The following is a 12,876-nucleotide window of genomic DNA, read 5'->3' on the forward strand; positions in this document are numbered from 1 at the left end:
GATCCGCTGGAGAAGGGATGGGCTACCCACTCCAGTATTCTTAGGCTTCTCTTGTGGTTTAGCTGGTAAAGAATCCACCTGCAATCCGGGAGACCTGGGTTCAGTTCCTGGGTTGGGAAGATTCCCTGGAGAAGAGAAAGGCTACCCACTCCAGTATTCTGGCCTGGAGAATTCCATGGACTGTATAGTCCATGGGGTCACAAAGAGTTGGACACGACTGAGCAACTTTCACTTTGGTGCTAATTCTGAGCCGGCAAGGCCTCTCATCCCAGGGAAGCCACGCAGTCCTGCAGGTAGATGTGAAGGAAACCCATACATTCAGAGGGAAGGAGACACAGCCTAACAGCAGCAGGTTTGGAAGAGTTTGGGCATTCCAGCTGTGGGTAAGACTCATGCCGTGGCACATTTACCGCTGCCGATAAGGCCGATGGGCTTTCTGAGAGCAGGGAACCCCCACGATTTCCCTTGAGTGAGACTTCAGCTCAAGAGGGTAGCTGAACACACACAGGATTGTCTTTTCCCTTCCTAAAGGCAAAACTCAGAGGGACAAAGAAAACAGAAAAGAAAATGAGGGCAACACATTCTGAAAAGTGATGGATCATGATAACCATGCTATAGGAACCAAAATAGCTAAATTTTAAATGTATCATAGGATAAGCTGAGATGCCTGACTCACACCACAGAACCACAAAGGGCAGAGGAATTGATAGTATCGGGGCGCCTGGAGTGAGGGTGTAGCTGTGGTAATAAACAGCAGGATTGGATAAAAATCTTTTTAAAGACTTAGACCCACCAGATCCCCGTCCATTCCACACAGCCAGTGGCTTCCCCTCACACGTTAGGCCGAAGACCTACAGTTTATTCTCAAGGAGGTGAGGGACCGGGAGACCCCGGGCATGGTGAGGGCAGAGGAATCTGCCAAATACAGAGGACTCGATAACGGGTATTTCTGAATGCTGAGATGCCAGCCTTCATCCTTGCCCAGCTTGGGATGCTGCCAGCCAGGCCCACTACCTGCAGGCAGGAAGATGACCAACCCAGGAACAGAAATCTAAAGACACTGCCATGAAGAGGTTCCCCATGAGACCACCCCGTGGAGAAGCCTTGCTGGGCAGCCCCCCACTGTCACTGCTGGGACCCAGGGACCCCCGTCATTGGAGGAAATCCTGTAATACGAGAAGACTCAAGGCAGAAATAAGCAAAAAGGCAAACTTGGAGCAAATAAATTATGATGGTTTAAAAGAAACTGGGCCGTGAAACCAGAACAGAATGCTATTCAAGGAACATTCAGAGAACAAAATAAAAGTGAAGAAAAAGGAGGAGGAGGAATGGAGCGGAAGGAGATGGGTAAGAAGAAATAAAACATTATAGCAGAATTTTTTCCAGAAATTTTTAAAATAAAAACTCAAAGGAAGGGTAGAAAGATAAAATTGAGGAGAACTCCCAGAAGGTAGGACAAAAGGATAAAAGGAAGAAAAACAGGAGAGAAGAGGGTTTTAAAAATTAGAAGACCAGTCCAGGAGATCCAGTACCAACATAATCAGAGTCAGTCAGAGAAAGCACAGAAACGGTGAGAAATTTCATTAAAGAAATAATTCAAGAAAAGTCCTCAGGACTGAACAACACCAGTTTCCAGATTAAAAACGGCCCACCATATTCCAACATAGCCTGAGGCATATGCAATGTTGGAAAGTCTCACAATACTGGATCCTAAGAAAAGATCCCCAAAACTTCAAAGCAAACGATAGATTACAGATTGTGTCATGGGTCCCCAGTGCCTCCTGGGTGGCTCAGCGGTAAAGAACCCACTTGCCAATGCAGGAGACGTTAAAGGACTCAGGTTTGATCCCTGGGTCGGGAAGATCCCCTGGAGAAGGAAATGGCAACCCACTCCAGTATTCTTGCCTGGGAAATCCCATGGGCAGAGGAACCTGGTGGGCTACAAAGGAATTGAACATGGCTTAGTGACTAAGGAATTGAACATGGCTTAGTGACTAAACAACAACATGGGTCCCCAAGATCATATCTAGGTTAACTGAGTCTCCGGGAAAATTCCCAGGACTCAGCATGAAGTCATATCACTGTGATTCACTGCAGTTGAAAGGACATAGAGTGCAGTCAGCAAAAGGAAAGGGTGCCTGGGGGGAAGTCCAGGAGAGACCAGGCACAAGCTTCCAGGAGCCCCTCCCCTCGATGTCACACAGGACAAGCTGAATTCATCCCTCGCCGAGTTGTGACAACACGTGTGAAATGCCGCCTACCAGGGGTGCTTGTTAGAGACTCAGCATCCCAGGATTTCACTGGGGACTGGTCACATAGGGGAATGAATAAATGGGGAAACAGTGGAAACAGTGGCAGACTTTATTTTGGGGGGCTCCAAAATCACTGCAGATGGTGACTGCAGTGAAATGAAAAGATGCATACTCCTTGGAACGAAACTTATGACCAACCTAGACAGCATATTAACAAGCAGAGACATTATTACTCTGCCAACAAAGGTCCGTCCAGTCGAGGATATGGTTTTTCCAGTAAGCATGTAAGGATGTGAGAGTTGGACTATGAAGAAAGTTGAGCACCGAAGAATTAATGCTTTTGAACTGTGGTGTTGGAGAAGGCTCTTGAGAGTCCCTTGGACTGCAAGGAGATCCAACCAGTCCATCCTAAAGGAAATAAGTCCTGAATATTCATTGGAAGGACTGATGTTGAAGCTGAAACTCCGATACTGTGGCCACTTGATGTGAAGAGCTGACTCACTTGAAAAGACCCTGATGTTGGGAAAGATTGAAGGCGGGAGGAGAAGGGGACAACAGAGGATGAGACGGTTGGATGGCATCACTGACTCAATGGACATGAGTTTGAGTGAACTCCGGGAGTTGGTGATGGACAGGGAGGCCTGGTGTGCTGCAATCCATGGGGTCGCAAAGAGTCAGACACGACTGAGCGACTGAACTGAACTGAACTGGTCGCAGAGGCGCCTTTGGCCTGGTACACACCCAGAGTCCAGACTCTCAGGGGGAAACCCAGTTAGTGTTAGTCGCTCAGTCATGTCTGACTGTTTGTGACCCCTTGGACTGTAGCCCAGGAGGAAAACTAGTATTCAGCATAAACCACACTGTTCATACAGGTAGCACAGGCGTAGTGAGTTGCTCTTAGTTCCTGGCATGCTGGGGACCCTTCCCAAATCCAAAGTCCTGGATGCCAACCAAGGGCCACCTTCAAGCAAACTCTCCCAGGACAGCAGTCAGGCCTGCCTGTGAACTCTTCTGCATGTAGGCGGATCAGAATGACATGTTATGTCTCAGTAGCAATGCTGCGAACCAGAAATGAAGGAGCAGGGTCTCGATTGAGAGCCCTGAGGAAAATTATTCCCAACTTAGAGCTGTGTCAGGGAAGTGTGAGTATAGGTTTTTCAGGTATTCGAAGCCTCCAAAAGTGTCTCGCCCCATCCCCTTTCTTGGAAAGCTGCTAGAGATGTTGCTCTACCAAAATGAAGGCGTAAACTGAGGAAGGGGAAGACGTGGGGTCCAATACAAGTGAGACAGAGGTGAATGGATTTCCTGGATGATGGAGAGGGCGGGCCCTAAGTCATGGCTCTGCATCAGACCTTGAGATCACTGATCTAACGGTGAGGAGAAGACCCAGGGAGGCCCTGGGAGAGAAACCCTCAGGGCAGTGAAACTGATGAAAGCTCTTGGCCTCGTGGAAAAGAGAATTACAGAGGGAGAGAGTTTGGACCAATGGAACAATATGGCAATTAACTCCAGGAAAAAAACAGAAAGTTGTGTAGGAAAAAGAAAGCAATTGAGGCTTGTCTGTCAAGAGCATTCCCATAATAACAAACACGGAATGCTTATCCGGCCAAAATGATGATGTAATTATTAGAGGGATGGTGGAAGCACTGAAATTATGCACGGGCAGGGGGAGGGGAATGGTGAGGTGGGAAAAGAGGCTGTAAATGCTAAAGAGAGCTAAATCTTCATCCTCTATGGTAGGAAGTCCATATGTAATAGGAAGTACGTAAGACTGAAACACCAGGAAGTAGCAATATAAGCATCTTATTGAAAGACATGAAGTATTAATAACATTCACAACAAAAAAATCCATTCAGGGAATTGAAAGTGAGTGCCTCTAGGGAGCAGGACACTGGAGGGAGGTGGAGTTGGGAAGTACTATTGTTCATAATGACTTGAGCCTCTTTTAATCACTGACAGAAGTACAAATATTTAATTTTTCGTTTAGATATAACTTGCAAACAAGCACAAGAAGGAAGGGAAGAAGAGAGAGGAAGGAAAGGGAGAGGGAGGGAGGGAGCTGAAAAGATGGACAGGCACGCTGTCTCTGCCCTGGTCAGGCCGCCTCCTCCCGTTCCAGGCTCCACCTTTCCCAACCCTGAGCTCCTCCCTGGGAGAGCAGCGAGGAGCAAGAATCTGGGAGACCAGGCGCAGATTTGGTGCTCAGCCTGGGCCCGGAAAAGTCAGACTGCTGAGGTCAGGTGCCAGAGTGCCAGAGTGGCCTGGAGACTCTGCACGTGTTGGAGGGTGATGAGAAGAGTAAACTTCCATCCCTCTTAAGTCCTGCAGCTCATCAAGTCTCAGAAATTTCTGAACAAGTTGGTGATCCTGGTGGAAACAGAGAAGGAGAAGACCCTGAGGAAGGAGTACGTCTTTGCTGACTCCAAAGTAAGTGACCACAAAGCCCTAGGACGAGCCAGGGGAGCAGTGAGGGAGGCATGGTTTCTGAGGCTTGCTGTGTGCCTGGAAGTGGGTACCGGGCACCGTCAGCTTGCTCAGCTCTCACACCCACTTCCCACCTGAAGCCAAGCCCAGGAAGGTGGGGGCGGTGCAGGCCAGCTAGTAGCCCCATCTGCAACCTCTGCCACCATGCCGGCCTGTGGAAGAGTGCCTCCTTTATCATCCATGTCTTACCAGCCCTGAGCCCCCTTGGGAGGCTTTGAGCTTCCCTGGGATGTACCCGGAGGCCCTCAGAGACACCCCAGATTTAAATCTGTCTCAACCAGCACCCCCTCCATTTCTACACTTGCACAGCCCCCAAGCAGAAGTGAGATTCTCTACCAGGTCTGGCTGCTAGAATAAGAGGTGGGTGGGCGGATGGAGAAACTTGGGATCTGGGCGTTGTGGGGGCATCTGTACAGACAGAGTCTCTGACCTGAGCCCTCACCTCACACGTGCCAACCAGGTGCAGAAACCCAGCCTTGCAGCCCTGCTGTTTATCCTGCAGCGTGCAGCTCCGCTGAGCCAGGCACGGGCTCCCAGCACGTCACGGGTTGCTGACTGTGTCGGCCCCTCGGCGGAGGGACAGGGCTCCTGGCACGGGCCCACAGGGACCGCCCCATCGCGTGCTGGAACCCGGCCCTGTCTACCTGTGTGGCAGGGGAGAGCTGATAGGAGGCCGGTGGGGACTCTGTGGGTCCCAGAATTAGCTGAGAGGGTGAAAAGGACTGAGAGGAATGATAGAGAAGGAACTGGGGAGAAACAAGGAAGTGGGTTCCAAACAGGTGGGGAAGGCATCATGCTGGGCACGTGGACAGAGGTCCAAAACCCACTTCTGCTCATGGTCACATGCTCAGAAGATGAGGCACAAAGGTAAACCGAGGCACGTAGTTCTGAGCTGCCCCTAAACGCAGATTTCCCATAAAGACGGCCATCACAATTCTCAGTGAGCTGCTTTCTTCAGCCGCAACTTATATTTGCAATTAAATTAGATTGAATGATAGGAGATTGCCATCTACAGAGGTCTGAGACAGTCAAACACGGCTAATTTCACATGGTGCCGCCGAAAACTTGGGCGCACCTGGTTCGCCCACCTCTGCTATTGAACGGTGAGCTACGAGAGGGCCGCATCCGCTTTGTGCCCTGCTGTGTACCAGGACAACAAAGTGAAGACTACAGGGAAGGACGGACTTCATGGGGTCTTTCCTTTCTCATTAGTTTCTTTAGTTTAAATTTTCTTTCATTACATAAGTAATCTAATTCTTATTGGTAAAAAATAACTGATACAAATAAAAAGTTTAAAATAGAAACACTCATATACGCTAGTAATCCTTGGATTCTATCCTTCAGGATGGTTTTTGTGTGTTTTTTGAAAAATACAAATGCAGTGGTGCTGTTCCTAGCTTTCTGTCAACTGGCTTTTCATGCCAAACAACGTATCTTGACCATCCACCCTTATTGATGAAGTGTTTTTGCACCCAAGTTTTTAAAATCTACGGTCTTCTAGCCTATGGATGACCCATAAAACAGTTAGCAATTCGCCTCCTAGGGCTGGACACGAAGGCCTCTAGGATTTTCTGTGTTGAAACACGTGCTGCTGTCCCCACGATGTGGTCGGGTCTTCTCAGGGTCCCTGGTTCTTTCCTTAGTCGGGTCCTTGCAGAGGAAGGGCGGGGTTAGAGGGAAGCCTCTCTCTTAAGACCTCGGGCACGTATTTCCAGATGGCTCTGCTGGAAGTCGGCACTGATCCGCTCTCCTTCCAGTTTTCTCGAAGCTGACCAGTCCTTTGAAAGTGTCATGTGCAGGGAGGCGGAGGCCTTTCTGAGTCTGTCTACCCTTCAATCCCTAGAAGAGAGAAGGTTTCTGCCAGCTCCTCCAGCAGATGAAGAACAAGCACTCGGAGCAGCCGGAGCCCGACATGATCACCATCTTTATCGGCACCTGGAACATGGGTGGGTCTGCCTCCCGGTCCTGCCTGCAGGCTCTGCATTGCAGCCTCGGGCATCCTCGTCTGTCTGCCCCATCCCCAGCCCCTAGATGCGGGTACCCATCTTGAGACCAGAGGCAAAAGAAAGGAGCGCTGGGATTCTCAGCCGCCAAGTGCAGCTGAAAGGGGTTACATACGTAGTTGCCAGAAATGGAAAGTTTTAGGTAAAGAGTTTGAATAAATAGGTGAAGGGGCCCTTGACCACCTTCCAGCCTTAGGCAACTCGCCAAGGGGCTTCAGGCCTGGAAGAAGGAACCTCCTCTTTGATTTGGGCTGCCAGATTTATTGAGCGAGAAAGAGGAAAAAAAGATGATGCCCAGCTGAATTTGAATTTCATGTAAACAACAAACAACTATATTTTTTAGTATAAGAATTTAGCTAGAAAGACATACCTGTGTGTGCTCAATTGCTCAGTCGTCTTTGACTCTTTCGCTGTCCCATGGACTGTAGCCGACCAGGCTCTTCTGCCCATGGAATTTTCCAGGCAAGATGAGTACTGGAGTGGGTTGCCATTTCCTTCTCCAGTGGATCTTCTCGACCTAGGGATTGAACCCGTGTCTCCTGCATTGGGAGGTGGATTCTACCACTGAGCCCCCTGGGAAGCAGAAATACATACTAAATATATATTAAGCTAAATATATATGCTATGTATATTTACATACTAATATATACCAAATATAATATCTTAAATACAATAACATACTATAGTATACTGAATATAATTACACTAAATAATTATTTAGTATAACAGTTCAATTAGAAGTGCAAATATACACCAAATATCCATTGTGCTAAACATGCATAGTGTATACTTAGGTGCTAATACACATTTTTGTACTAATATGAATTATACTAAGTAATTACTTAGTTTAAATATTCAGTTAGAAATTTTTTAAAATTGAGTAGATACAGAAGTTCCAGTCAATTTGTATTTTAGATACTGCATGGGACATACTTATTCCAAAAAGTATCCATTGGTTATCTGAAATTTGAATTTAACTGGGCATGTCTCCCCCACTTTGGTCTGGAGCAGAATCAGGGCCACCACCCTCCTGATACAGTAGACCAGTCACCTGGGAGGAAGTGGCTGAGCAGAAGGAGTGGGAATCTGAATGAAAAAGCTACATGGGACCCCTGGCCTGTCGCTGGGTGAAAGATGGGTTGGACTCAGGGAACTCAGGAAAGCTGTCCCCATCCTGGCTGCACTAGCCTCAGCTTCCCCAGGTCTTCATGCCCAGAAACCTGAAGAGTCACAGCCACGCTGAAGTATTGGGTTGGTAAAAAATCTCATTTGGGTTTTACTGGAACAAACTTTTTGGTCAACCCAACAGAATGCTGGCCTAGTTCCTGTGTCCCTCACTCTCTGCCGTTGTTTCTTATTGGCTGCCTGAGTCCCTCCGCTCTCACTCCTGGGGTTTCGTGCACACAGGCGCCTGGCCCTTTCCCCTCTTTCCTTCTGCAAGCATGGAAGTCTTTGATTTGTCTGTGCACCGTCCAGGTGAACAGCTGCAGACATGCCCTTCACACGCCATGGAAGGAGCTGACTAGGGCAGATTGGGAGGGTCTCCCCGAGCAGAGACCACCAGGCCCCAGGGCTTATGTTCCCACCCTGAATCACAGTGGGAGCAGAGGTCAGGTCACTCCAGTTCTTGGCCTCTTGGCAGTCGTGAGCCAGGACGGTTTCCTCTCTGGGGGAAAAAATGTTGACTCAACCTCCAAGATTTGAGGGGAAATAAATCTTTATCATTGTTTCTTTATTGAGCTGTTTCAGCTCAGTTTTTGCAATGGCAGTGGAGGTGGGCAGTGGGTAGGGGCTCCAGGCTCTTCGGTTCCTCTGGCTGACTCGTGCATGGGCTCTCTCGGTGTTCGGCTGAGACCTCTCTTGTGCAATGAGGGCATTGCTGTCTCCTAGCTGTGGGTTAGAAGGCTCCATCCTAAACCTGTCAGTTGACAGTGCTGTCTCAATGGACACAATGGAGAGTAATCTCCTCAAGGCCTGTGTCCCAGTTACCACTATAGCCCTAACGACTACGACACTGGCTGACATCTGTGCTATGAGTTCAAGTTGCTATGTGGAATCTTCGGGTGTTTCTAGCCTTTGAGACTTAATGCTGTCTTTCCAAAGCAATGTAACATCCTGGGACATGATAGTACCTAGCTCTGTATCTAAGGTATTCCATTGGGTTTCACTGAAAACTGACTGGTTTTCAGTGACTTTGTGACCCCCCCTGCCCCACCCCTGACCATGTTTCCCCTACATCTGTTCTGACTTCTCCTGATGTACCTTTGACTCACTTGGTGTTGGGTTTTGCTGTTGAAGGTAACGCCCCCCCTCCCAAGAAGATCACGTCCTGGTTTCTCTCCAAGGGGCAGGGAAAGACGCGGGATGACTCAGCTGATTATATCCCCCATGACATCTATGTGATCGGGACCCAGGAGGACCCCCTGGGAGAGAAGGAGTGGCTGGAGATACTCAAACACTCCCTGCAAGAGATCACCAGCATGACCTTTAAAACAGTGAGTGGGGGCCATAGCCCCGGGTGGGACACCAGGGCAGTGGACCTGGCAAGTTGGGAGCATCTCGGGGGCAAGAGTGTGCTCAGTGGTCCCCTTGCCGTTCAGGGCCAGAGAAGGTCACCTGTATCCAATAATTAATGGTGTCCCTGGGCATTGCTGATCACTGGGGTGGTCCCTCTCCCTTGCCCGAGCTTGTAGGTAACCTTTACTTCCTTGAAATCTAGTCAGTGCTGGCCCTATCTTTAAGACACTTTGCATCACCTGTGAAGCATCCTTAGGGGTCCCCTAAAGTATAGGGATGACCGGCAGGCCGCCCCGCACCTGGGGAAGAGGGCTGGGTGTGAAACCCTTGCTCTGGGGTCAAGCAGTGTGTCCTGGCCCAGGGTCACAGAACTGTCCCCCCCGCCAGATCGCCATCCACACTCTCTGGAACATCCGCATCGTGGTGCTGGCCAAGCCGGAGCACGAGAACCGGATCAGCCACATCTGCACCGACAACGTGAAGACGGGCATCGCCAACACGCTGGGTGAGCCGGGGTGGGGGTGTGTCTGCGTAAGCTCATTTCTGCCCACACTCACGTGTCTATCCCTTCTGGGATGGGTGGTCCTCCCAGCCTCCACTTGCTCCAGATGGTCCTCCCAGACTACATGCACTCGGGGTCTACCCCAGTGCTTCTGAGGATCTGCCAGAATGCGGTTCTGACTCAGCACCTCTCAGGAGGAGCCAGACATTTTTGTGTTTCTGACGAACTCCCAGTGGTGTCAGGGCCGCTGGCTGACAGACCCCACCTTGAGTGTCAGGGATCAAGGACAGGGGTCAATAGCCGTGCTCTGAAGGGTCAGGTAGTAAATATGTTAGTCTTTTCAGGCTATGTGCAACTTCTCAGCCCCGCTGCCATCACACGAGAGCAGCTGCAGATAGCGGGAACTTGGAAGAGCACGGCCATGTTCTAGAGAACTGTGTCTACAAACGAGGTGGAGGCTTGATTCGGCCATGGGCTATAGGTTGTGACCTCTGGTCTAGATCGAGACAGACTCAGGTGGAGGTGGAAACACTGCTATCAGTCATGAGCCAGTGGGACCAGTCAGGCTGCTTCAGAGAACTGACACAGATGGCGGAGGGCTGCATATGTATGTGTGTGTGTATGTGTGTGTGTGTCTGAGTCTGTGTGTATCTGTGAGTCTGTGTGTGTAAGAGAGTATGTGAGTCTGAATGTGAATGTGTGTGTGAGTTTTCTGTGTCTTTTCAGTCTGTCTGTGTGTATTTGTGAATCTGTCAGTGAGTGTGTGTGAGTCTGTCTGTGTCAGTGTGTCTCTCAGTCTGTGTGCATGTGAGTCTGTCAGTCTGAGTGTCAGTCTGTCAGTCTGAGTCTGTCAGTTTGTGTGTGTCTGTGAGTGAGTCTGTCAGTCTGTGTGTGTGTGTGTGAAAGTGAGTCTGTCAGTCTGTGTGTGTGTGTGTGTATGAGTGAGTCTGTGAGTGTCAGTCTGTCAGTCTGTGTGTGTGTGTGAGTCTGTCAGTCTGTGTGTGTGTGTGTGTGAGTGAGTCTGTCAGTCTGTGAGTGTCAGTCTCAGTCTGTGTGTGTGAGTGTGAGTCTGTCAGTCTGTGTGTCTGTGAATGTGAGTCTGTCAGTCTATGTGTGTGTGTGTGTGAGTGAGTCTGTCAGTCTGTGAGTGTCAGTCTGTCAGTCTGTGTGTGTGAGTGTCAGTCTGTCTGTGTGTCTGTGAATGTGAGTCTGTCAGTGAGTGTCAGTCTGTCAGTTTGTATGTGTGAACATGAGTCGGTCAGTCTGTGTGTGTGTGAATGTGAGTCTGTCAGTCTGTGTGTGTGTGTGTGAGAGTGAGTCTGTCAGTCTGTGAGTGTCAGTCTGTCAGTCTGTGTGTGTGAGTGAGTCTGTCAGTCTGTGAGTGTCAGTCTCAGTCTGTGTGTGTGAGTGTGAGTCTGTCAGTCTGTGTGTCTGTGAATGTGAGTCTGTCAGTCTGTGTGTGTGTGTGTGAGTGAGTCTGTCAGTCTGTGAGTGTCAGTCTGTCAGTCTGTGTGTGTGAACATGAGTCTGTCAGTCTATGTGTGTGTGTGAGTGAGTCTGTCAGTCTGTGAGTGTCAGTCTCAGTCTGTGTGTGTGAGTGTGAGTCTGTCAGTCTGTGTCTGTGAATGTGAGTCTGTCAGTCTGTGTGTGTGTGTGTGAGTGAGTCTGTCAGTCTGTGAGTGTCAGTCTGTCAGTCTGTGTGTGAGTGTCAGTCTGTGTGTGTGTGTCTGTGAATGTGAGTCTGTCAGTGAGTGTCAGTCTGTCAGTCTGTGTGTGTGTCAGTCTGTCTGTGTATGTGTCTGTGAATGTGAGTCTGTCAGTCTGTGAGTGTCAGTCTGTCAGTCTGTATGTGTGAACATGAGTCTGTCAGTCTGTGTGTGTGTGTGTGAGTCTGTCAGTCTGTGAGTGTCAGTCTGTCAGTCTGTGTGTGTGAGTGTCAGTCTGTCAGTCTGTGTGTGAGTGGCAGGGAGGGCATGGGGGCAGGTGCACACACACGGAGGCCATGGGTGGCGCTGAGGGTGAGGCCAACGATTTCTGGTGCTTGGCGTCAGGGACAGGACAGAGCCCCAGAGGTGACAGGAAATAGATCTGCCGCCACTGAACGTGAAAAGCTTCCTCAGCCTTTCTGCTGACAAACCGCAAGCTGCCCGCGTCCACACCCACTTGTCCGCCTTCCTTCCTGTGGCAGCAGCTGCCCTGCCCTGACGCCCACGCCCTCTGCTGCCCAGGAACCCGCTTCTAGCCCTCGAGCCCCTCTGTGGGGCTGCCCGCCCCCTCCACCAGCTGCCGGCCAGGCCTGCTCAGACCTCCTGTTACAGGACAGGACCACCCTCAGTGGAACGGAGCTGACTGTGCCCCCACCCAACCCAGCACGGTGCTGGGCCCCCGAGGCGCCTGTCCACTGCACACAGGGCTGCTCCCACAGCTAGACAGACAGACTGACAGCAGGATGGTGGGGAGTGAGCATGCCAGCAAAGAGTGTGTGGCAGGGGGTGGGCGGCTCCAGGGGCTACTTGAGGTGGGTGGGGGTCTAGGGGCCTCTCCGAGAAGTTAGAGGGCTGAGGAAATGGGAGGAGCATTCCACGTGGCAGGAGCAGCAAAGCAAAGCCCCTGTAGTCACTGGGCTCTGCCTTACAGGGTGATGGGACAAGGCCAGAGAGGGAGGCAGCAGGCCCGGGCAGTCTGAGTTCCATGGCTCTTGGAGAGCAGCTTGGAGGCAGGGGATTTCCTGTGCACCATTTCCCAGTCCCTGCTTCCCTCCCCTCCTCTTCTCCTCTGGGCCAATCTCCCCCCATTTCCCTTCCCTGAACTGGCTCCCAGCCATGGTTAGCACAGGGCAGGAGTTCACTGGGTGCTGGCTGACTGGTGGAAGAGCTGAGACCTCCGAGAGTGCCAGGCTGTGTGTGCTAAGTGCTTGCTGTGGATCATTTAATACAAACACCCTGTGGAGGCAGGGACTATTGTGAGCCCCACTCACAGACACGGCTCTGGAGGCTACAGTGATGTTCCCAAACCTGCCCAAGGCCCTGTGACAAGGACGTGGTGGGCAGGGCCTTAAACCTAGGCCCCAGGCTGGGGAGAAAGCTGACAGGAGGGGCCTCCTAGGGACAGGGGAGTC

General features: G+C 50.6%; 1 protein-coding gene across 1 annotated transcript in view; it reads left to right on the forward strand.

The window, feature by feature from the left end:
• Positions 1–12,876, forward strand: part of INPP5D (inositol polyphosphate-5-phosphatase D) — a 138,345-nt gene that overhangs the window by 89,963 nt on the left and 35,506 nt on the right. Inside the window, exons 10-13 of the mRNA XM_068964154.1 lie at positions 4,573–4,679; positions 6,580–6,682; positions 9,038–9,234; positions 9,644–9,761. Coding sequence (XP_068820255.1) covers positions 4,573–4,679; positions 6,580–6,682; positions 9,038–9,234; positions 9,644–9,761 — 525 coding nt within the window. The remainder of the gene's footprint in view (positions 1–4,572; positions 4,680–6,579; positions 6,683–9,037; positions 9,235–9,643; positions 9,762–12,876) is intronic.

Source organism: Capricornis sumatraensis, chromosome 2 (genome assembly GCF_032405125.1).
Source record: "Capricornis sumatraensis isolate serow.1 chromosome 2, serow.2, whole genome shotgun sequence".
Classification (NCBI taxonomy): domain Eukaryota; kingdom Metazoa; phylum Chordata; class Mammalia; order Artiodactyla; family Bovidae; genus Capricornis; species Capricornis sumatraensis.